This window comes from Culicoides brevitarsis, chromosome 1 (assembly GCF_036172545.1).
Source record: "Culicoides brevitarsis isolate CSIRO-B50_1 chromosome 1, AGI_CSIRO_Cbre_v1, whole genome shotgun sequence".
Taxonomy (NCBI): Eukaryota; Metazoa; Arthropoda; class Insecta; order Diptera; family Ceratopogonidae; genus Culicoides; species Culicoides brevitarsis.
The window spans coordinates 23,342,662-23,365,339 of record NC_087085.1 but is presented as its reverse complement, the minus strand read 5'-3'; the positions used below and the strand labels follow the sequence as shown (position 1 = coordinate 23,365,339).

At 25.8% G+C, this 22,678-nt stretch overlaps 2 protein-coding genes across 29 annotated transcripts; one reads left to right on the top strand and one right to left on the bottom strand.

Annotated features, from left to right (window-relative positions):
- The first annotated feature begins 10 nt into the window (after window positions 1-10).
- Window positions 11-3,540, top strand: LOC134827952 (cyclin-dependent kinases regulatory subunit-like). Its single transcript, XM_063840866.1, has 4 exons — window positions 11-303; window positions 506-585; window positions 653-675; window positions 2,745-3,540. Exons 1-4 carry the CDS (start codon window positions 239-241, stop codon window positions 2,814-2,816), a joined length of 240 nt encoding a protein of 79 aa, XP_063696936.1. The 5' UTR covers window positions 11-238; the 3' UTR covers window positions 2,817-3,540.
- Window positions 3,036-22,353, bottom strand: LOC134827944 (hrp65 protein). Of its 28 annotated transcripts, none has more exons than XR_010161821.1 (26): window positions 21,947-22,353; window positions 21,289-21,812; window positions 20,936-21,231; window positions 20,681-20,871; window positions 20,460-20,615; window positions 9,225-9,266; window positions 8,995-9,059; window positions 8,759-8,802; window positions 8,515-8,556; window positions 8,289-8,353; window positions 8,053-8,096; window positions 7,811-7,852; window positions 7,581-7,645; window positions 7,345-7,388; window positions 7,102-7,143; window positions 6,873-6,937; window positions 6,637-6,680; window positions 6,397-6,438; window positions 6,168-6,232; window positions 5,690-5,733; window positions 5,454-5,490; window positions 4,858-5,033; window positions 4,749-4,790; window positions 4,523-4,587; window positions 4,247-4,460; window positions 3,036-3,176 (listed from the first exon to the last, which is right to left on the bottom strand). XR_010161821.1 is itself a non-coding variant. In XM_063840854.1 (6 exons), exons 1-6 carry the CDS (start codon window positions 22,190-22,192, stop codon window positions 15,486-15,488), a joined length of 1,575 nt encoding a protein of 524 aa, XP_063696924.1. In that variant the 5' UTR covers window positions 22,193-22,351; the 3' UTR covers window positions 12,966-15,485. The 28 variants fall into 28 exon arrangements, 1 of the variants encoding a protein (XP_063696924.1); XR_010161823.1 differs by having other exon boundaries at window positions 4,308-4,460; XR_010161838.1 differs by lacking the exon at window positions 3,036-3,176 and adding an exon at window positions 9,466-9,509 and having other exon boundaries at window positions 4,172-4,460.
- Window positions 22,354-22,678: the final 325 nt, after the last annotated feature.

Sequence of the window (22,678 nt, the reverse complement as noted above, 5' to 3'; positions counted from 1 at the left end):
AAATAAATGTTTCAAATGTAGAGCAAAAATTTAATGTATACGTATTTTCACATACGAAAAATCATTGACAAATTGTGCTTAGTTTCGTTCGATATTGATATTGTGTGCAACAGGACACTAATCATCAAAATCGGATAACGCGTTACAGAGATACAGCTGTTCAAAGATTTGGAGCCTGTTTAAAGTCTATTTCAACATAAATATTTAGTCCATAAAATATTATGTTATATATATAAAAATGCCTTTAGCATCAGAAAACATTCAGTATTCAGAAAAATATTTTGACAATGTATATGAATATAGGTATGTTAAAATTTAAATATGTTGATTATTTTTAACAATTGATGCACAAATAAGTTAAGTTTATGAATTGTATATACTGTATGTAGGGAAACCAGAATTGTACTTTTTACTGATGTCTTTTACTGGCATGAGAAAAAATAAGAATTATTTTTTGGTTGCATTAATTAAATTATCTTATCTTACATTGTTTTTAAATACTTAGGCATGTTATTTTACCAATTGATTTAGCTAAAAATGTCCCTAAAACCCATTTGATGAGTGAAACTGAATGGAGGAATTTAGGTAAGAGATAATTAATGAATTAAATAAAATATAAATAATTGAATAAAACAAAATTGTTGTGTTTTAGGAGTTCAACAGTCTCCTCAATGGGTAAGCAATATATATTTATTAACGTTCAATACTAGATACATTTAGTAGCATTGAAAGATGAAAAATGTCACAAAATTCGAGGAAATTGTGGTAAAACTTACAATTACAATTACAAGAAAATGGGAGAAAAAAATTGAGAAATTTCTAAATCACGATCATTATAAAATTGCGCAAAATATATGGAAAACATCAGAAAAATTGTACAAAACTATTAGGAACTACATTAACAGAGAAACAAGTACTTTGAATTTGCAAAGCAAAAAAGCCTCTGTTTAATTTCTTGAAAAACTTTATGTTTTCAAAAATGTCTTGGCTATAAAAAAAATGATACTGTTTTGCCCAAAAAAAGAAGACGAAAAAATGTATGCCTAGATTCGAATTCTTTGGAAAGTTTACTGTCGTTTAGCTCCTATCCGACTTTGATTCAGACAATTTTTCTACGTTCTCGATAGAGTTTCACAAATTGTGCCTTTTTGTGCGGTAAAACAAAATAGTACATGAAACATATACTACAAAAAATGCTTTTAAATCTGATTTTGAACTTTTTATTTCTTATCAAATTTTAAAAGTCGAAAAAAACAAAAGGCTAGAATAAAAAATGTCAAAAATAAGACTTAACATACATTGGGTACATTCAAGATCACTCATCGCTTCCATCATGATTTTTTTCTGTGATATTTTTTCGATTATAAATGTGTTTTTTGATGATTATTTTTAACTTTTATGACATATTTTTATGATTTTCGATGATTTCGGAAAAAATTTCTTGAATGCACCGTATGTTGTTTTCTCAAAATGTTTAAAAAATAAAAAAAAAAACTTTCAACTCTTAAAAAAATTTTGAAGGGTATTTTGATGAGCGATATTATAAATTTTCAAATAAAATATGGAGTTTTTAGTATCACTTTTATCTAGTGTTCAATGATTAAAATATGAAAAATATCCCTTTAGTCGATGTCCGTTCCGATGTTTTGATATCCAAAATATTTTCGACACCGTAGAAGTATGTGACCTCTTAGCATTTTTAGGTTTTCATTTAAGTTATGGCTGAAAAAAAGGGACTTGGCTAACAAAAAGTTTATCTTTTCCGCTTTGGTAAATATTTAAGACCGTTATTTAAATCTTTTTTGTGCTTTTTTAAAATTCTTTCTTTTTAGTTTTGTTTGACACCTTTTCATATTTTTTAGCAGCTAATCGAAGTGCTCGATTTAATTTTTTTTTACGGTTTTTGGGCAGTTAAAACTTAGTTAAAAACTGTTTCTTCATTTTCAAGCTCACAAAAGTAAATAATTGGGAAAATAAAAACAATTTTTATACAGAAAAATTTCTTATCTGATCTCTAAGGGGTAGTTTCGGGAAATTTTTTATTGACAAAAAGGATAAATCATTTTTCAATTCACTTTTTACGTAATACCAGAGCATAAACAATACAAAAACAAAAACAAAAAAAAATTATTTGTAGAAATTTTGAAATTTTACTTGTTATCAATTTGAATGCATTTGTGCGATTTATCCTTTTCGTTGCAATTGTGCAATCTTACAATTATATTTTTTAAAATTTTTTGGAAATCTTTCAATCTATCTTCAAATACTCGTCTTTAAGCATATTTTCTCATTCTTAACTCAATTTTGTCAAAAATTGCAGTTGTGCGATTTATCCTTTTCGTTATAAAAAAAATATACCCAAAAAGATTGTACCTATATACTATTTTGCTTGGTTGAGTCCCTTAAAAACTTTCTTTCATTTTGTTTTTAAAAATTTCTTTCTTTCAGTCTCGGCGGGTTGTTCGAATATTAAATATGTAATGTGTTTTTTTGCACAAATTAAAAAAAATTGATGATATTTTCTGATGTGTCATACATATGTACTTTCAGAAATACCAAATAAATACTATTCGTTAAAAAGTTGTCAGTTTTGTCTTTATGAAATGGAGATGAATTACCGTTGCTTATATGATTTGCCATGAAAAAAACTCACTATGTTACTTAAAAATTAAACTATGTTGCTTTGTACAACAACCAAAAAGCACCAACTGCCATTGTAATATTGTATGAATTTTGCATTGCAGGTACATTATATGATACATAGTCCAGAACCAAACATAATTCTGTTCAGAAGATTCAGGAACAATACAGGATAAAATCAAATTAGTTTTTTAGATTAATTTTTAAATTTATTAATATATAGAGATTAAAAAAATTGTAATAAAAATGTATAATTTTTTAAATAGAGTTATCAAATGTAATCATATATAATTATTTAATGTCTATAATATTTCAAAAGTATCATAGCATAGTTTAAAAAATATTTTTTAAAAACTTACCTTTAATTATATTATAAGTGCATAAAATTTCAGAGGTAGGAAACAAATAATTTATTTTATTTACGAAATTTAGTTATTAAATAATTATAATTAAAACATTTTTCATTTTTTTTACTAGTTGATTTGGTAATGTGTACAAATGACCGTAAATCTGTCTATGTTCATTTTTCCATCAATCTGCAAAATAAAATTTAAGTTATAATTAAAGTACTTAAGACCGCTCCAAATGATAATAAAGTCCATAAATTTTGAAAATAAATTATGGGTTATTAAATAAATATAGAAATAAATTATAAATAAATTAATAATACAGAAAATAAATTAGGGATGTTTTGGTCAAAATAAAAAAAATTAATCCTTTTTTTTATACAAACTGACAAAATTTCAACAATTTATGACCGTCTATCGTGTGGCACCCCCTACAGTGATTTTCAACTTTGATTCAAAGTTTCTCGAATTTTTGAAATAAAAATTTGAAATGATTTCATCGCAAAATACACTTTAAATACGACACAATTATTTTTTTTGTTTCTGATACGTCAAATAAAACAATAATTTTTTTTTACTTTTATTCCAGTAAATCGAGAAAATTTGATTTTCTTAATAAAATTTCCAAGCTATCGTGATTTTTCAAAAAAATTTCAGTGATTAGAAAATCATAATTCGACCAAACCTTTTTGTTATATGGCTAGAAAAGCCTCTACCAACAATTTTTCAACCTCAATCATGAAAGTTTAATAAATACGTTAGTATTATTCTTAGATTTTAATATTATAGGCACTAAAACGTAAAAAACAAACATTTTTAGCTTTTTAAGGGGGTGATTTTAAAATGACTGTAGATCAAGACTCGAATCACGGTAGTCCAAATTCTCACGGTAGGCCGAGAATTTGAAAATTTTTAGAAATTTCAAATTTTCTCCATGAATTTTTGAATGTAAATTCAAATTTTATAATTAAAAATCAAGAATTAAGTCACGAATTTTATCAGAAAAATCGATTTGTAAATACCTGTACTTCAAGGCAAAAAATTAATGTTCCAAAAAAAATGTTTAGCATCACAAGTTCATGCCTCGATATTATTCAGATAATTTCAAGATAAAAATTGAAAAATAAAAATTTCATGAAATACGATTTTTATACAAAAAATACTTAAAATTGAAAGCTTTTCAATAAGCTTTTTAAAAATTTATTGAAAATAATGAAAATACACAAAAGAAAACGGTCATTTTTGATGAATTTTTCCACCTTTTTTTTTGCCCCATTGGATTTTCGACTTTTAAAATGGGGCATCGGACTTTATTTTTACCGCATTTCGAATGGAGATGTTGGAGATGTCGTTTGTCATGTGTGGCCTAATTGGAATGCACCGGAATATCATTCTGAATGTCGGAATGCACCCGTAATGTCATTCGGAATGTCGGAATGCACGGATGTACGGATACAACTTGATCTAGTTAAACTATTAAACGGTAATTATTATCATCATTTTTAAAGACACATTTATTAAAGTTTGTAACTTACTCATTTGGGTTTCAACGTCAACTTAAAAAATATTTCTGGCATACTCATAATCACCTTCAGCTCAACTAAAAAATACATTATTTAATAATTTTTCCAAAATTTTTCAAGACGTAATGTATTTTATTAATAGATCAGTCTTGGTTGATAATAATCAATATATTCATAAACACGGACCACGAAAATCATCACCATTATTATAATTTTAATACATTTTTGCCAAACATACCTTATATATGAGGTCAGTCGCAGGTTAACCGTTAAAAATATACTGAAAAAAAAATTTAAAAAAAATTTAGTAACTACATATTCATACATTTTTTTTTTTGTTTTTGTACTTTTTTAATGCAATTCAGAAGAGGTTGTCAGAAAATATTATTAACATAATCATATATTTTTCATCCAATATCTAATTTTTCATCTTATTTTGGTATTTTAATTTTTATGCTTCAAATATTAGAAGAATTTTCCTTTCAATGAATGTCATCCTCGTGTATTTTCAATTTAGCCCAATCTATAAAAGGTGAATATGAAAATTATTAAAATAAACTTTTTGAAATGTTGTTATTAAGTGATATTTTAAATGTTGATTTCAGTATAAATACAGCCAATTTATTTTTATCACGAATAGTGTCAGTTTGACACTATCAAACGGTAATTATTATCATCATTTTCAAAAACACTTTTATTAAAATTTGTATTTTACCCATTCGGGTTTCACCGTCAACTTAACAAATATTTCTGGCATACTCATAATCACTTTTAGCTTAACTAAAAATACATATTATTTTATGATTTTTCCAAAATTTTTTCAAGACGTAATGTATTTTATTAATAGATCAGTCTTGGTTGATAATAATCAATATATTCATAAACACGGACCACGAAAATCATCACCATTATTATAATTTTAATACATTTTTGCCAAACATACCTTATATATGAGGTCAGTCGCAGGTTAAAAAAATATACTGAAAAAAAAATTAAAAAAAAAATTTAGTAACTACATATTCATACATTTTTTTTTTGTTTTTGTACTTTTTTAATGCAATTCAGAAGAGGTTGTCAGAAAATATTATTAACATAATCATATATTTTTCATCCAATATCTAATTTTTCATCTTATTTTGGTATTTTAATTTTTATGCTTCAAATATTAGAAGAATTTACCTTTCAATGAATCTCATCCTCGTGTATTTTCAATTTAGCCCAATCTATAAAAGGTGAATATGAAAATTATTAAAATAAACTTTTTGAAATGTTGTTATTAAGTGATATTTTAAATGTTGATTTCAGTATAGCCAATTTATTTTTATCACGAATAGTGTCAGTTTGACACTATCAAACGGTAATTATTATCATCATTTTCAAAAACACATTTATTAAAATTTGTAACTTACCCATTCGGGTTTCACCGTCAACTTATCAAATATTTCTGGCATACTCATAATCACCTTCAGCTCAACTGAATATGAAAATTATTAAAATAAACTTTTTGAAATGTTGTTATTAAGTGATATTTTAAATGTTGATTTCAGTATAAATACAGCCAATTTATTTTTATCACGAATAGTGTCAGTTTGACACTATCAAACGGTAATTATTATCATCATTTTCAAAAACACATTTATTAAAATTTGTAACTTACTCATTTGGGTTTCAACGTCAACTTAACAAATATTTCTGGCATACTCATAATCACCTTTAGCTCAACTAAAAAATACATATTATTTAATGATTTTTCCAAAAATTTTTCAAGACGTAATGTATTTTATTAATAGATCAGTCTTGGTTGATAATAATCAATATATTCATAAACACGGACCACGAAAATCATCACCATTATTATAATTTTAATACATTTTTGCCAAACATACCTTATATATGAGGTCAGTCGCAGGTTAACCGTTAAAAATATACTGAAAAAAAAATTTAAAAAAAATTTAGTAACTACATATTCATACATTTTTTTTTTGTTTTTGTACTTTTTTAATGCAATTCAGAAGAGGTTGTCAGAAAATATTATTAACATAATCATATATTTTTCATCCAATATCTAATTTTTCATCTTATTTTGGTATTTTAATTTTTATGCTTCAAATATTAGAAGAATTTACCTTTCAATGAATCTCATCCTCGTGTATTTTCAATTTAGCCCAATCTATAAAAGGTGAATATGAAAATTATTAAAATAAACTTTTTGAAATGTTGTTATTAAGTGATATTTTAAATGTTGATTTCAGTATAAATACAGCCAATTTATTTTTATCACGAATAGTGTCAGTTTGACACTATCAAACGGTAATTATTATCATCATTTTCAACAACACTTTTATTAAAATTTGTAACTTACTCATTTGGGTTTCAACGTCAACTTAACAAATATTTCTGGCATACTCATAATCACCTTTAGCTCAACTAAAAAATACATATTATTTAATGATTTTTCCAAAAATTTTTCAAGACGTAATGTATTTTATTAATAGATCAGTCTTGGTTGATAATAATCAATATATTCATAAACACGGACCACGAAAATCATCACCATTATTATAATTTTAATACATTTTTGCCAAACATACCTTATATATGAGGTCAGTCGCAGGTTAACCGTTAAAAATATACTGAAAAAAAAATTTAAAAAAAATTTAGTAACTACATATTCATACATTTTTTTTTGTTTTTGTACTTTTTTAATGCAATTCAGAAGAGGTTGTCAGAAAATATTATTAACATAATCATATATTTTTCATCCAATATCTAATTTTTCATCTCATTTTAGTAAAGTTTTTAATTTTTATGCTTCAAATATTAGAAGAATTTACCTTTCAATGAATCTCATCCTCGTGTATTTTCAATTTAGCCCAATCTATAAAAGGTGAATATGAAAATTATAAAAATAATTTTTTTGAAATATTGTTATTAAGTGATATTTTAAATGTTGATTTCAGTATAAATACAGCCAATTTATTTTTATCACGAATAGTGTCAGTTTGACACTATCAAACGGTAATTATTATCATCATTTTCAACAACACTTTTATTAAAATTTGTAACTTACTCATTTGGGTTTCAACGTCAACTTAACAAATATTTCTGGCATACTCATAATCACCTTCAGCTCAACTAAAAAATACATTATTTAATAATTTTTCCAAAATTTTTCAAGACGTAATGTATTTTATTAATAGATCAGTCTTGGTTGATAATAATCAATATATTCATAAACACGGACCACGAAAATCATCACCATTTTTATAATTTTAATACATACGTTTTTGTCAAACATACCTTATATATGAGGTCAGTCGCAAGTTAACCGTTGAAAATATACTGAAAAAAAAAAAATTAAAAAAAAATTTAGTAACTACATATTCATACATTTTTTTTTGTTTTTGTATTTTTTTAATGCGATTCAGAAGAGGTTGTCAGAAAATATTATTAACATAATCATATATTTTTCATCCAATATCTAGTTTTTCATCTTATTTTGGTATTTTAATTTTTATGCTTCAAATATTAGAAGAATTTACCTTTCAATGAATGTCATCCTCGTGTATTTTCAATTTAGCATAATCTATAAAAGGTGAATATAAAAATTATTTAAATAAACTTTTTGAAATGTTGTTATTAAGTGATATTTTATATGTTGATTTCAGCATAAATACAGCCGATTTATTTTTATCACGAATAGTATCAGTTTGACACTATCAAACGGTAATTATTATCATCATTTTCAAAAACACATTTATTAAAATTTGTAACTTACCCATTCGGGTTTCACCGTCAACTTATCAAATATTTCTGGCATACTCATAATCACCTTCAGCTCAACTAAAAAATACATTATTTAATAATTTTTCCAAAATTTTTCAAGACGTAATGTATTTTATTAATAGATCAGTCTTGGTTGATAATAATCAATATATTCATAAACACGGACCACGAAAATCATCACCATTATTATAATTTTAATACATTTTTGCCAAACATACCTTATATATGAGGTCAGTCGCAGGTTAACCGTTAAAAATATACTGAAAAAAAAATTTAAAAAAAATTTAGTAACTACATATTCATACATTTTTTTTTTGTTTTTGTACTTTTTTAATGCAATTCAGAAGAGGTTGTCAGAAAATATTATTAACATAATCATATATTTTTCATCCAATATCTAATTTTTCATCTCATTTTAGTAAAGTTTTTAATTTTTATGCTTCAAATATTAGAAGAATTTACCTTTCAATGAATCTCATCCTCGTGTATTTTCAATTTAGCCCAATCTATAAAAGGTGAATATGAAAATTATAAAAATAATTTTTTTGAAATATTGTTATTAAGTGATATTTTAAATGTTGATTTCAGTATAAATACAGCCAATTTATTTTTATCACGAATAGTGTCAGTTTGACACTATCAAACGGTAATTATTATCATCATTTTCAACAACACTTTTATTAAAATTTGTAACTTACTCATTTGGGTTTCAACGTCAACTTAACAAATATTTCTGGCATACTCATAATCACCTTCAGCTCAACTAAAAAATACATTATTTAATAATTTTTCCAAAATTTTTCAAGACGTAATGTATTTTATTAATAGATCAGTCTTGGTTGATAATAATCAATATATTCATAAACACGGACCACGAAAATCATCACCATTTTTATAATTTTAATACATACGTTTTTGTCAAACATACCTTATATATGAGGTCAGTCGCAAGTTAACCGTTGAAAATATACTGAAAAAAAAAAATTAAAAAAAAATTTAGTAACTACATATTCAAACATTTTTTTTTGTTTTTGTACTTTTTTAATGCGATTCAGAAGAGGTTGTCAGAAAATATTATTAACATAATCATATATTTTTCATCCAATATCTAGTTTTTCATCTTATTTTGGTATTTTAATTTTTATGCTTCAAATATTAGAAGAATTTACCTTTCAATGAATGTCATCCTCGTGTATTTTCAATTTAGCATAATCTATAGAAGGTGAATATAAAAATTATTTAAATAAACTTTTTGAAATGTTGTTATTAAGTGATATTTTATATGTTGATTTCAGCATAAATACAGCCGATTTATTTTTATCACGAATAGTATCAGTTTGACACTATCAAACGGTAATTATTATCATCATTTTCAAATATAAGTTTATATTTTCAGGCAAACAAACAATATTATACCATTTGGGTTTGTTGTCAGTTAACATGTGTACGTTACCAAAATGGGATTTTTTTCTAATCAATACGGGAAAAAATATAATCTGCTGAATTATCTTTGTTGGGTTTTGCATTAGTCTGTGACAAAATTTGTAATAAAAACAAGCCCATATGTATTTTAAAAATAATGATGGTTTCAAAATGTGTTCAAGACAAACGTCTCGACAAACCGTAAAAATGCGATCTTTAAAAGTTATGAAGGAAAACAAGCTGAAATAATTTTTTTCATTTTGTAATGCTTATCAAAAAATAGAAGTCTTTTTTTTAACTTTTTCATCCAGGCTTGTATTATTGAAATCGAAGATTTGAAAAGCAAATCAAAAATTAAATCTTGATCTGATTTTATTTTAATGCCTTAAATCAAATCAAAATTTTTTGTGTTTTTTCATTTTTTTTCATTTGATTTCAATTAATTTTGATTAAAATCAATTTTCAAATACAAATCAAATCAAAAAAATTTCAGTTCAAATCATTATTTGATTTGTCTCTTAAAAAAAAAACAAATAATTTTTTTTGATTTTGTGATTCTTGTTTTTGAATTAAATCATACAAGCCTGATTTCATCCATGTTCTTTTTTAAAGAAATTTGATACTTACAAAAAATTGCATAAAATACACAAGCCTGAATAAAGACAAAGCCTATATAAAAAACAAATCAATACCGAAACACTTTAATATTTTTCATTATACTCTTGGTAAAAGAGACTTCGATTTCGTGAAAAAATGGTTCAAAAATATATAATTTGTATCAAAAATGATTTAAAGAAAACGTAATTTTTGATGAAATTTTGAAATGCGGCATGGGACAAAAACTTCAAAAAAAAAAAAATTTTTGGAGCGGCCTTATTGACTTTTAAAAATATCTATTGAAAACAAAAAATAATTGAAAACAATTAACGATAACAAAACAACATAAACAGCAAAATTTCGTACGAAAGAAAACGCGGAAAAAAAATCATGAAATATTACGATAATTTTTGAATATTAATATATATTCCAAATTTGGACAAAAAATATCCTTCCTACTAGATATAGATAGATACTAGATATTTAGGGTAAAAGTAAGAAAAAAAATTGAAAGAAAAGTAGAAAAGTTATATTATAACTAATTGAAGTAGATATCTAATAAAAGATTATTTAAAAAAATATTGAATTGAAGATAGGTAAGTTTATATTAAAGAAAAGATAAGAAAAGATTTAAATAACATAAGAAATAAAAAATTATTTTATAATAATAATAATAACAATGCTAAAAGTAGAAGACCTTTCGAGGGGGGGATTGAGTTTTGGTTTAATATGCACTCTAACATCGTCAGTTCCGCCTTTGCGCTTGAAAACCAATTCTAATGGAAAATACGACGTCGCATAAATTCTCTATAGTTAAGATTTTTTGTTTCAATTTTTAAAAAATATTTAAGTGCTTCAAAATTTTTTGATCTGTTTTTCAACTTACAATTTTTCACAAATTTCCATATAAATTTGAGCTAATTTTTAACAATTTTTCTTGAAAAAGGGGGGGGGGAGTATTTTTCTAAAAAGTACGTCGTAAATTAGGGGGGGTTCTTTAAATTCCGACGGTTTCCGATTATAGGGGGGGGTGGGGGTCAAAATATGTCCCTTTTTATCCGACGCCGTAAATGGATGGCGCCATAATTGTGGATTGGAAACATAAGTATGGACCCTTGGCTACTTATTTCATGTAGAGATTATAAACTATGCTGAACCATAAAGACTCCACGGACCAAAATGTACTCAAATCCGAAATGAGACACATTCAGACATTCATACATTTTGGCGAATTTCGAAAATTTTCCATGTAAAATACATAAAAAATTACAATTTTTTCAATTGACTGTAGCTTGAAGTCCGTTTGATGGACAAAAAAGTTCATATGGGTATAAGTTAGATATTTGACTGAACTTTTCAAAATTATAAAAAAAATTTGATTTTTTCGGGTTTCATGTGTCCTATAGAGCAATTTTGAGTAAGTGTCTGAAACTGCCCCATGCATGGGGCACATTCAGACAAATGACTTTTTTGAAAAACCGCTTATATCGAGCATAAAAACAACAATAGAGCAAAATTGTCTAACAATAAATTAAAGTTAACATTCCAAGCTACAAAATGGCATCAAATTTTTTTGAATATCTTCAGAATTCTATGATTTCTGTGCAGTCAAAGTTTTCTGTCTGAATGTACCCCATTTTCCCTTAATTTAAAAAAAAACCTAAAATTTTCATAAAGATGTATGTATAAAATTCTAAAAATAAAACAACAAAAACATACGCAGCCATAGATTGGGGGACAAAAACTGAACTTCCACTTGAAACAATTAGAGCAATAAACTTTCTAGGAAACATGAAATTTTCTATGAGAGTGTTTTTTATTAATATTATCCACATGAAATTTATTTTATTTTTTTTATTTGAATGGTTGAAAGGATAAATCGCATAACTGATTTTCTTTCGTAAACTGGAATTAACAAAATATTTTAGTTCAAATTGATATTTTAATGCACAAACAACAAAAAAAAAACAAATTGGGAGAAATGTTGAAATTTGGTATGTGTATGTGCGATTTATCCTTTTTGTGAATTTTTGCAAGTATGCTCAGTTTTTAACAATTTGTATACAATAAACATACGCATACAATAGTGATCATTAGTTTTTTGCAAAATAAGTTTTTTTAAATTTTTTCATACAAAACTCTCAAAAAGAACAATGTTAGTTGTTTTCGGTAAATTCTTTCACATATAAGTTTTTGCTAGGCTACAGAGAGACAACTTTTCTCGCTTTTACAATTTTTTTATCTTTACAGGTTTTAGAGATACGAAGGTTTATTTGAAACGAATTTCAATTTTCATATAAAAACTACCATTTTTAACAATTTTTTTACAAAACTCCAAATATATTTTTGAATAATCCAAAGAAATTCATAAAAAATAAAAGCCATAAATATAAAACCTTTTTTTTACGCCGTCATATTATACTTACTTCATTGTTTCATTTTATCATTTCATTTCATATTTTTATTTCATGACATTTGAAATATGATAAATTTTCGAGAAATTGAATAGACATGCACCTAAAAATATTTTAAATATGTTGATTTTGTCAGTGATTCAAACAAATTGGAAAAACCATTTACAATAAAATTAAAGGTTTTTCTTTGTTTCTTAACGTTTTTAAAAAAAACTCTTCAAAAAAATGTTGTTTCTTTTAAAAACTTTTTATTTCACATCAAAAAAAAAAAAAACAACCGTGACTAAGATGAATTTTACAAATATATGAAAAATTAACTATCTAAATACATAAAAAAATAAGTAGACACTCGGTTTAAATCAAACTTAATTCAATTTTTTTATGCAAATCTCATTGGAGTTTCTTTTGACAAATGTGGCGGAAACCTAGAAAGAAGTCTAATGGTAAAGTTGTCCTAAGGTTGAGCTTGATTTAGACTTGCTTGAAGTTAAGTCTAAGATTTCAAGTAATATTTTTTAGAGAAACAAGAATTTTTACACGAAAAGTTAATTAAAAATTGTTGTTGTTCGTATATGTGCAAATTTTACAAAAGAATAATTATTTAGCAATTCAAAATTATAAAGATGGCTCAAATTTTTGTTAATTTTCAAGTGTGTTGAACTGAAAAAATAACTAATAAATGTTTTAAATGATTTACTGTTCAGAAATGTGAAAAATCTCAAATTACTATATTAAACAAGAAGGTTAAGGTCATTTAGATTCTTATTTTTCTTTAAATATTCGTTTACCATCAAGTTAAATACATTAAAATTATCTAATCATATAAACTTATAAAAAATAAGAAGTATAGTTTAATATTTTTTCTGAAACTTATTAGGTAGTACCTAAATATTTCGTTATTATCAATTCATTATTGTAAACCAAAAATATGTTATGAAAAAAAATGATATTTTTTTTTCAAATGTATAAGGGCTAGAGCTTAAATCTCGAGTTTGACGTCTTAAAATTTTTATTTTGCAAGTTAAAAAACGGAATTTTAACCGTTGTCAACGGCAAATAAATTCATTTGTTGATTGATACGTACACATATTTTTATGATCCTCAAACATATAATCAGAATTTTTAAAACTAGGTATAACGTATATTTTACAAGGATAAATATTTTTATAAATTTATAAAATTTAAAGGGAAATGATGAAATGTATGTAATTGGACTAAAAAATCGTCAAAAAAGAAACAAATTTTGTGAAGAAAATCTTTCGAATTGCTGACACTTTATTTATTTTTTATTTATGTAGGCTAATGTGTATTCATTCATAAAACATGATGTATACATAATATGTAATTAAGCTTTATGGAAGTTTTAAGTTTAAAGTAGAATACATTTTTAGTGTGCTAAAGTTTTGTTTTAATATTGTTGAACAAAAAATTGTTAATAATGAATTGGATTTTAATAATTTATCATATAGGTGTAGTCGGATTTAATCGGAAAATTATTAGATTTTGTTTTAGAAAATTTAATCACAATCAAAACAAAATGGATTAGAAAAAAAAAATATTTAATCCTAACGTATTGTTCAAGAATACTAGTTTTTAAATGCTAAACCTATCTTTTTTAACTTCTGTATCGGACACTTATTTTTGTGTTGCCAAATAACGGGCATTTTAAAATTTCATATATTTCGGGAGAATACGTCTATTTTATTCGTTTATCAATTAATGACGCGCGTACACCTACATCATTTTAACGGCATATAAACATTAAAATGTAATATGTAGTTTATTCGCATTTTGGTGTAAATATTGTGAAGCTTTGTTTTATATATCCCGGGCGAAAAGGATAAATCTCACAACTGACATTTTTGACAAAATTGAGTTAAGAATGGGAAAATGTGCTTAAAGACGAGTATTTTAAGATACACTGAGAGATTTTCAAAATTTTTGAAAAAATATGAGTTTTATTTCAATAGAAAGAATAGACGAAAAGGATAAATCGCACAAATGCATACAAATTGGTAATAAGTCAAATATAAAAATTTCTCCAAATCGTTTTTTGTTCATGTTTTTGTGTTGTTTATGCTCTGTTATTACATAAAAAGTCAACTTGAACCAAAAAATTTGCAAAAATCTTGAAATTGGAAGAGTTGAAAAATCTCATTTTTATATGAAATTTTGTGCATTTGTGCGATTTATCCTCTTTCTCAATAAAAAATTTCCCAAAACTACCCCTTAGAGATTAGATAAAAAATTTTCTGTACAAAAATTGTTTTTAGTGGCCAATTATTTACTTTTGTAAGTTTAAAAAAGAAGAAATAGTTTATAAAAAAATTTTTACAGCTCAAAAACCGTAAAAACTTTAAATCGATTTTTCTCAGTTTGTTAAAAATGTTAGTTGTGCGATTTATCCTTTTCGCCCGGGAATATATACATGTAAATATTTATATATACATATATACGTATTTTCCTATGGTGTGTTCTATGGTGTGTTTAGTTGGATATTATTTCCATAATTTTTGTGTGTAAATAGAATTTTGATTGATGAAAAAGAATCCCATATTTTAAAAACTGGCTTTTCCTTAATTTTAAGAAATACAGTAGGTATGATTAAAACACGTTGTAATACATTGTACTACTTAGACAACAATATACTTATCGTAGTCAGCAAGGATACAATAAACTTTTTAGTGATTGTTAAACTTAAAAGGTTAATATTGGTTCCTTGAAAGTGTAATGGTCGATTTTTTTGAAAAAAAAAGTTAATAGCGTCTACGTTTTGTTTGGAAATCATCACCACGACTATTATTCATCCATCCTCCACGACTATGTTGTCCGCTTCCTCTGTTTCCTTGTAATTTTGTATCATCAAAACGTGAATTTCGTATATTTTGACCATGATTATAGTCCACAAATCCAGGTTCCTATTTTTATTAAATTCAAAAGTAAAATAGGAATACATATACATAAACTGATCCATTTAATTTCAGGTTTGCTATAATTAAAGCTTAAATACAAATTCGCTTAAGTAAACACTTCGATGTATATAATAAAAAAGGTTAAAAGCCCTTCCTTATGCATACACATTAAATTAAATGATATTGATAAAAGGATAGTTTCAAATTTTTAACAGTCGGATGTAGAAAACATGTTCTTAATATTTTTTTTTTGTTTTGCTTATATTAGTTCCGTTCGAGGTATGCGAATATTGCACTCATTGTGTACACATTTGTCAAAATCGTCGAGATCGGAATGGGTAAAATTTACCCGACCAAATTTGACCGAGTAAATTTTACACAATACGTATGTGTACGAGAGTCTGTGGTGCAATTTATTACCGTAATGTAGATAATTCTAATGGAAAAAAAATCCGTAACGAATTCAAAAAATGGTAATAATAATAATTAATGGAACATCAATTTTGAAGTTAATAGAACAATATTTTTCCATTAAATTTTGGATTTTTTTAGCATTTATTTAGACAAATTTTAATTTAAATTTCATAAAATCAATAAATTAATTAATAAATATTCATTCTCAAAAATTTTGTTAAATATATTAAAAAATTTCCAAAATTCGTTAAAAGTTCAAAAGCTTTACGTAATAATGTTAATAGAACGAATTTTAAAACCTATTTGCGTTAATAGAACGGATTTTTTTTTCCATAAGAATTATCTACATTACAGTACTCCAATTTTCTTTACCTCAAACGGAGCTATTGTGTTCAATATAAAATTTTGAATTAGCTACTTTTAGAAATTCTAGTACCTAATTTATTTGTAAAATATTATAAAGTAGACGATTTTTAAAAAGTTGTTTTCATTCACTATTTTTTTTTTTTAGATTATAAACTTTTACTTTAAGCTGTTCCAAATGTTCTTCGATAAAGTTCGATAAACAAAAAGTTTTGAAATACTTTTTCAAACAAACAATTTGAACAATTTTTGGTCATAATTAATATATTAGTTGTTTTTATTGTATCTACATTAAGATTCGATTATTTTAAATTGATCCCATAGTATTTCAATTAAAAATTTTAACAAAAAATTTCATGAAAATAACTGTTTTTTAGAGAAGAAAATTTATGTCAAATTTTCTCCTTTGTATTTTCGACTTTTGAAATGCGTATGGGACAAAAACATAGAAAAAAAATTGGAGTGGCCTTGTTTTTTTTTTTTGTTGAGTTCCTTAAATGAGCTCATTTACATTTTCGAAGAACAGAAAAAGCGCTATTGTGCTTGGTTGTACCTATGTCCGTCTTTTGCATAAAAAAGGTGTATGCTTATCATGCAAAATATGCCGCTCCAAATGAAACTAAATAGGGTTGTCCAAAGTTTAAAAAAAATAGAGCGGGAGGAAGGGGCAAAAAACTTAAAAACTTTTTCATACAAATTGCCAAATTTCAAACAACTTTTAACCTTTAACCAATAAATTTGTTATTTTAAGATTGTTTTTGAAATTGATTTAACAACATTTTAGTTAAAATTGAAAAAAAACAATATCATTAAAAACTGTCAAAAAAATTTTTTTTAAGTAAATACCTAAGTAAGTTATTTGTAATTGTCGTTCTCACATTACACTTTAGAAATTGAATTGAATTGAATTTGAAACTGTTGAAAGTTTCAATAAGTGAGCGACTCAATGAAAATCAATTTTTAAAATTTTTAATTTCGATCTTAAATCGTCATAAATGAACTAATTTTATTTGAATTCTTAAAATTAACTTAAAATTGTTAAAATATTTACTAGACATCTTCTGTCAAACTTCAACTACCTAATTCTTATTTAAACAGTTTCAATCTTTTCAACAAAAATTTTGCTGTTGAAACTTTTGACATTTGTTGAATTCAAATCTCATACAAACTTTTCAACAACTTTTAAAACTAATTCATTCAACAGTTTCAACACGTAATGTAAGGACCCTAAGAGTAATTTTTATGAAACATATTTTTAGATAAGAAAACCCATGATAAAATAAAATTTTCAATACTAAAATTTTTAAAATTAAAAATTAAAAAAAAATTTTATAAAATCATATGAAATTATAACAAAAAACGGTCTATTTTTATGAAATTTTTAACTTTTTTTTTATTATTTTTGTCCCACTTACTTTTTGGATTTTAAAATGGAGCACCGGACAAAACTATTGAGTTTCATTTTGAGCGGCCTCAATTGAAAGGCGAAAAGAATGATTTGTACAACTACAGTTTTTTACAAAATTGAGTTGAGTTTCCAAATTATTATGTTGTTTATGTTTTGTTGTTGCATAAAAAGACAATTTGCACCAAAAAAATTGGAAAAATCTTAGAATTTCGTAAAACTAATAAATAAGAATACGAGATAAGATATAGAAAAAGTGTAAAAAAATAATATCGTCTGAAAACGAAAAATGAGAGTTAATCATGCACTCATTATCAATGTATCAGATTATTTTCAAACATTTTGACCTTAAATGGACGATGCCCTTTGACGTGCGCCAATTCCGATTCGGATATCGGAACCCAGTTGTCATTGACAATATTATTTTTGAAGTTAAGTTCGAGCATTAAAGTTGCGAACACGCATAATCTTTTTATATTTTTTTATTAACACAAATCAATAATAAGACTCATTTGAGACCGCGCTGGAAGTTGACCATTCACCCAAAAAAAACACAATTCTTTGGATTCCTTAAGGTTTATACTTTAAGGAAATACTTTTTCATACAAAATGACAAAATTTAACTAATTTATACCTAGCTATTAATCAATATTTTATTTTTTTTTAGGTATTTACTTGATTTGAGATTTGATAATCTTAAATTGATTTTAAACAAAGTTTAAGCAAGTTACAAATTTAAAATAAAAATTTCGTAAAAATAACTGAACTTAAAAATTGTTTTAAAATATTTTAAGAGGGGAAAAATAAAAAAAGACAAAAAACGGCCATTTTTAATGAAAATTTGTATTATTTCATTTTTAAAATTTGTAAAATAACAAGAAAAGTATATTTAAAAAACAAAATAAATATTATAGTAATAAATATCAATTAAAAATTAGATTAAATAAAACTTAAGAATTAGAAAAGACATGATTTTCAAATAAGAAAAAAAGTAATTCTCAACTTTAAAAAAAAAAATTGATAGGTAGGTATAATGATTTCACAAGCAAAATACATTATATACGGTGAATACCATTTTTAAAAACTATGTATAAAATGTTTCGACAAAACAGGAGGGTCGCAAACAAATTCAAAAAAGTTTTAACTTAAGTTCGTACATTTTTACGTTCATCTATTTTTATTTATCTCTTAAAAAATCAGAAACCACAACTTAAGCATCCTCAAGTTGAAGGACAAAGCGAATTGTCTTTAATTAAAAGCCAGGAGTAAAATTAAACATACCAAACTGAAAAAACTGAAACATAACAAATTCCCAATTTTATTTAGGTTTTTCCTTCGACAGATCAGATTTGACAAATATTTTATTTAGCTTCCAGACTTTTCCTTACTGCCCCACAATATTTGCAATATACTGTCCAATGACAAATGATGTTATGTTTCATAATTTAATGGTATATATAATGCGGTATAATATAGTAAGATAAAATAGCAAGACTAGGAAAAGTCAAAACGAGAATGAATTGCATTCGTGTTTAAAACGAATGACTTGACCGCATTTCAATGTGTTCAATTCCATGATTTTTCATAAATTTTTCGAGTTTTCCCGAAGATTTTCATCAATTTTCACATTTCATGTTACTCACGAGACTCCCCTGAACATTTTAAAATTTTTCAAGATTTTCCTATTATCCATGAATTTTTCGAGTTTTCCCGAAAATTTTCATCAATTTTCACTTTTCATGTTACTCGCGAGACTCCCCTGAACATTTTAAAATTTTGAAATTTTTCAAAATTTTCCGATTTTCCATGAATTTTCCGAGTTTTCCACTAATTTTCATTGACAACATTTTCCAACGGATGAATACTAATTTAAAATTCCAACGGAACATTTTTTTAAATATGCTGTCAAATCTGTCATTTAAAAAGAAAGAGCCAAACCTGCTAATTCAATCAAAGTTAAAGTGGCACACCACACAGACGGACGGACGGATGGACGGACGGACGACATCACGAGCACAATACCGCATTTTTTTCAAAAAAATTGAAATGCGGTAAAAAGATTTTGAAATTTTTAAAAAACTGTCCAGTTTCACAAGAAATAACCACAATCACAATAAGTTTTTCTGCTTATAAGAAGTTATTTAAGAATTTTTACCAAACCTTTTTTTCTTTGTCTATTACTAGTAAGACAAAATATCTTAAGCAAAACAGTTTTTTGAGTACTTAAGCTAATAGTATAAATTCTTGAGTTTCAGTAAGGCCATTAAATTTAATTATTTCATTTTTGTCTTATAAAAAAAAGGTATAAAAAATATATATTACTCATTTTTTAACGTATTTTTTGACCGTTTTATTTATATTGAATTATATTTTATATATTAGGTATTTTTATATATATTGTTCAATTATTTTTAGTTATTTTATTTTCACATTTTACATCAAAATTGAACGAAAACTTCCACAAAAGAAGTTTAAGACACATCTGTAATTTGTGCAAAAAATGTGTCGTTAAAGCAAGTTAAGTTTTTCAATCAAAAAGTACTAAGAAAATTTCAATATATTGATTTTTATTAGGTTTGTAACATAAAATCAAATTTAATGGCCTAAATAAATAAAATCAAAATGTTTTTACTCACATGATTATTTGAATTTTGATTCATTATATCATAAGTGCGACGGTTGTGATTATCGTTTTGATCATTGTATTTTCGACCAGAACTGGCATGAACGTTATTACTATTATTTCCTAGATTGTGTTCTTGTTGATCAAGCAACGAGTTTAGTTGTTGTGCCTATATTACATGAAAATCGATTAAAATTGGATTTGCATATATATTGTTTTTAAATAATAATCTACCTGCATGAATAACGTATTCTCTTGTTGACGTCGACGTAACTCTTCTTCTTGACGATTCATTCGAAGTTGCATATCTTCTTGTTGACGTCGCATATTTTCTTCTTCGCGACAACGTTGTTCTTCAACAAATTGTTGTTTCTTTTCCCATTCTGATTTATGCCTTTCTCGATCCATTTCGCGTTGCCTTAGTTCTGGGGAGGAGTAGTATTGACATTGTTAAACATAATTAAAATTAGCATAAGAAATTCTACATACGTTCACGTAACAATTCAGTTTCATGTTCATATCGAGCGTACTCCATTTGAGCTTCTAATTTTTCTTCTTCGATTTGCATTTCGCGCTTAAGAGCTTCGTGTTTTTGCTTATACAATTCATGAAGTTGCTTCCATCTTGTGCCATATTCGTGTTCGAATGAACCGTTTTCCGCAAATCGTGGACCGCTTTGACGTTCTTTAAAAAAATCTTGATTTTTACGTGGCAATGATTTTTCTGGATAACCATCTGTATCATCATTATGCTCTAGTAGTTCACACACACAAGGACGAAGAGAACTAAAAAGAGAATACATCATAAAGAAATTGTGCTGATAAAATAAATGAACACATTACGATGTCAAAAAAAAACAACGTTCAGAACAATATTTGATAGCAGCATTAGCACTATTTTTTCGAGCAAATTCCACAATTCCTTCTCCAGTTGGTTTTCCACGATCATCTACTATAATTACAGCACGTTCGACCTGGCCAAACACTTCGAAACCCTTGTATAACAATTCATTTGATACAAACGGTGTTAAGTTTTTAACTTTAATAGATGTTGCATTAGGCGCAAACCTGATGCGAACTTGTCGACCTTTTCTGTTTGTTCCATCTAGTTCTCTTTTTGCTCTTTCAGCATTAGCATGAAAATCCATTTTTAAAAATGCGAAGTTCTTCTCTTTATTTATAAACGTTTCGCATATTTCTCCATAAGGCTTAAGCAATTCCTTAAGCTCTTCTTCAGTCACGTCTCCTGTTAGATTTCCGATGTAAAGGCGATTACGCCCAGAAAACTTAACTTCTTCTTGTTCAATTTTTGGCAGCTCATGTGTTGGACCACCCAATTGCTTCAATCTTGACAATATTTGAAATTCCTATAATAATCAATCAAGCAAATTGAACGAAATGATAAGAAAAACAATTTAAATATTAAGTTTAGCTAGTATACTTATACATATGGGAGAAACTTTTGATTTTTAATATAATTGGTCGCCATCTTGTAACTCACCTCATTGTTGCGTCCTCCATCTCGCTGGTTCCGTTGATTCGAGCTCTTTTGATCATTGTCATTATTACGACGAGGACCACCGAATCCTCTTTTTTGTTGAAAATTTGTTACTCGATTTTGAGTTTGTCCTCGATTATTAAGATTAAATGGCTTGGCCTCATTGCCATTTTCAGATTGAGTTTTCGTTCCATTTGACCTTTGTGGTAGTGGTTCCAATAAAGCCTTATCTTCTACAGACGGGTCCATTCTGTAGTTTAGCAAAAAACTACAAAAATTGTTTTGAATTATTAAGTTTCTTTTAAATTCAATTTCAGCTATTTAATCGGCACAATATCTTTCAAAGTGCTAAGCAACAAAGAATGAGAATATGAACGTGTGATACCAATTTGACAGTTGGCGTTTGAGGAGTTATGAATAGTAAAATCATCATGCTAATTCAATGAGAAAAATTGACAAAATTGAATTTATACGTTATTTAAATAAATATTTCAAAACATATTTTTATGCTGAAAAAATAAAGATTTGCTAATGTATTTAATAAAGTACAAATATGATGACAACAGAAACATAATTATATTTTGTATAAGAGACAAAATAATTTAATAAGTAAATGCGCCTGCGCACTTCATTATTTTTGGGAGCGGTTGCTTATGTTTTCTGAAGGATATTCATTCATATTTTATTCAAGTCTTGATTGACCGAAAATTCTTTGGTTGCCTTAATTGAACATTT

Bases quoted from the DNA above. Each gene is read 5' to 3' on its own strand.
- LOC134827944 (XM_063840854.1), bottom strand. From the start codon at position 22,192: ATGGACCCGTCTGTAGAAGATAAGGCTTTATTGGAACCACTACCACAA. The intron at 21,813-21,946 runs GTGAGTTACAAG...TGATTATTATAG, and splicing joins ATGGAGGACGCAACAATGAG to GAATTTCAAATATTGTCAAG. The intron at 21,232-21,288 runs GTAATGTGTTCA...TTCTCTTTTTAG, and splicing joins CGTTGTTTTTTTTTGACATC to TTCTCTTCGTCCTTGTGTGT.
- LOC134827952 (XM_063840866.1), top strand. From the start codon at position 239: ATGCCTTTAGCATCAGAAAACATTCAGTATTCAGAAAAATATTTTGAC. The intron at 304-505 runs GTATGTTAAAAT...TTAAATACTTAG, and splicing joins GACAATGTATATGAATATAG to GCATGTTATTTTACCAATTG. The intron at 676-2,744 runs GTAAGCAATATA...TTTGCATTGCAG, and splicing joins TTCAACAGTCTCCTCAATGG to GTACATTATATGATACATAG.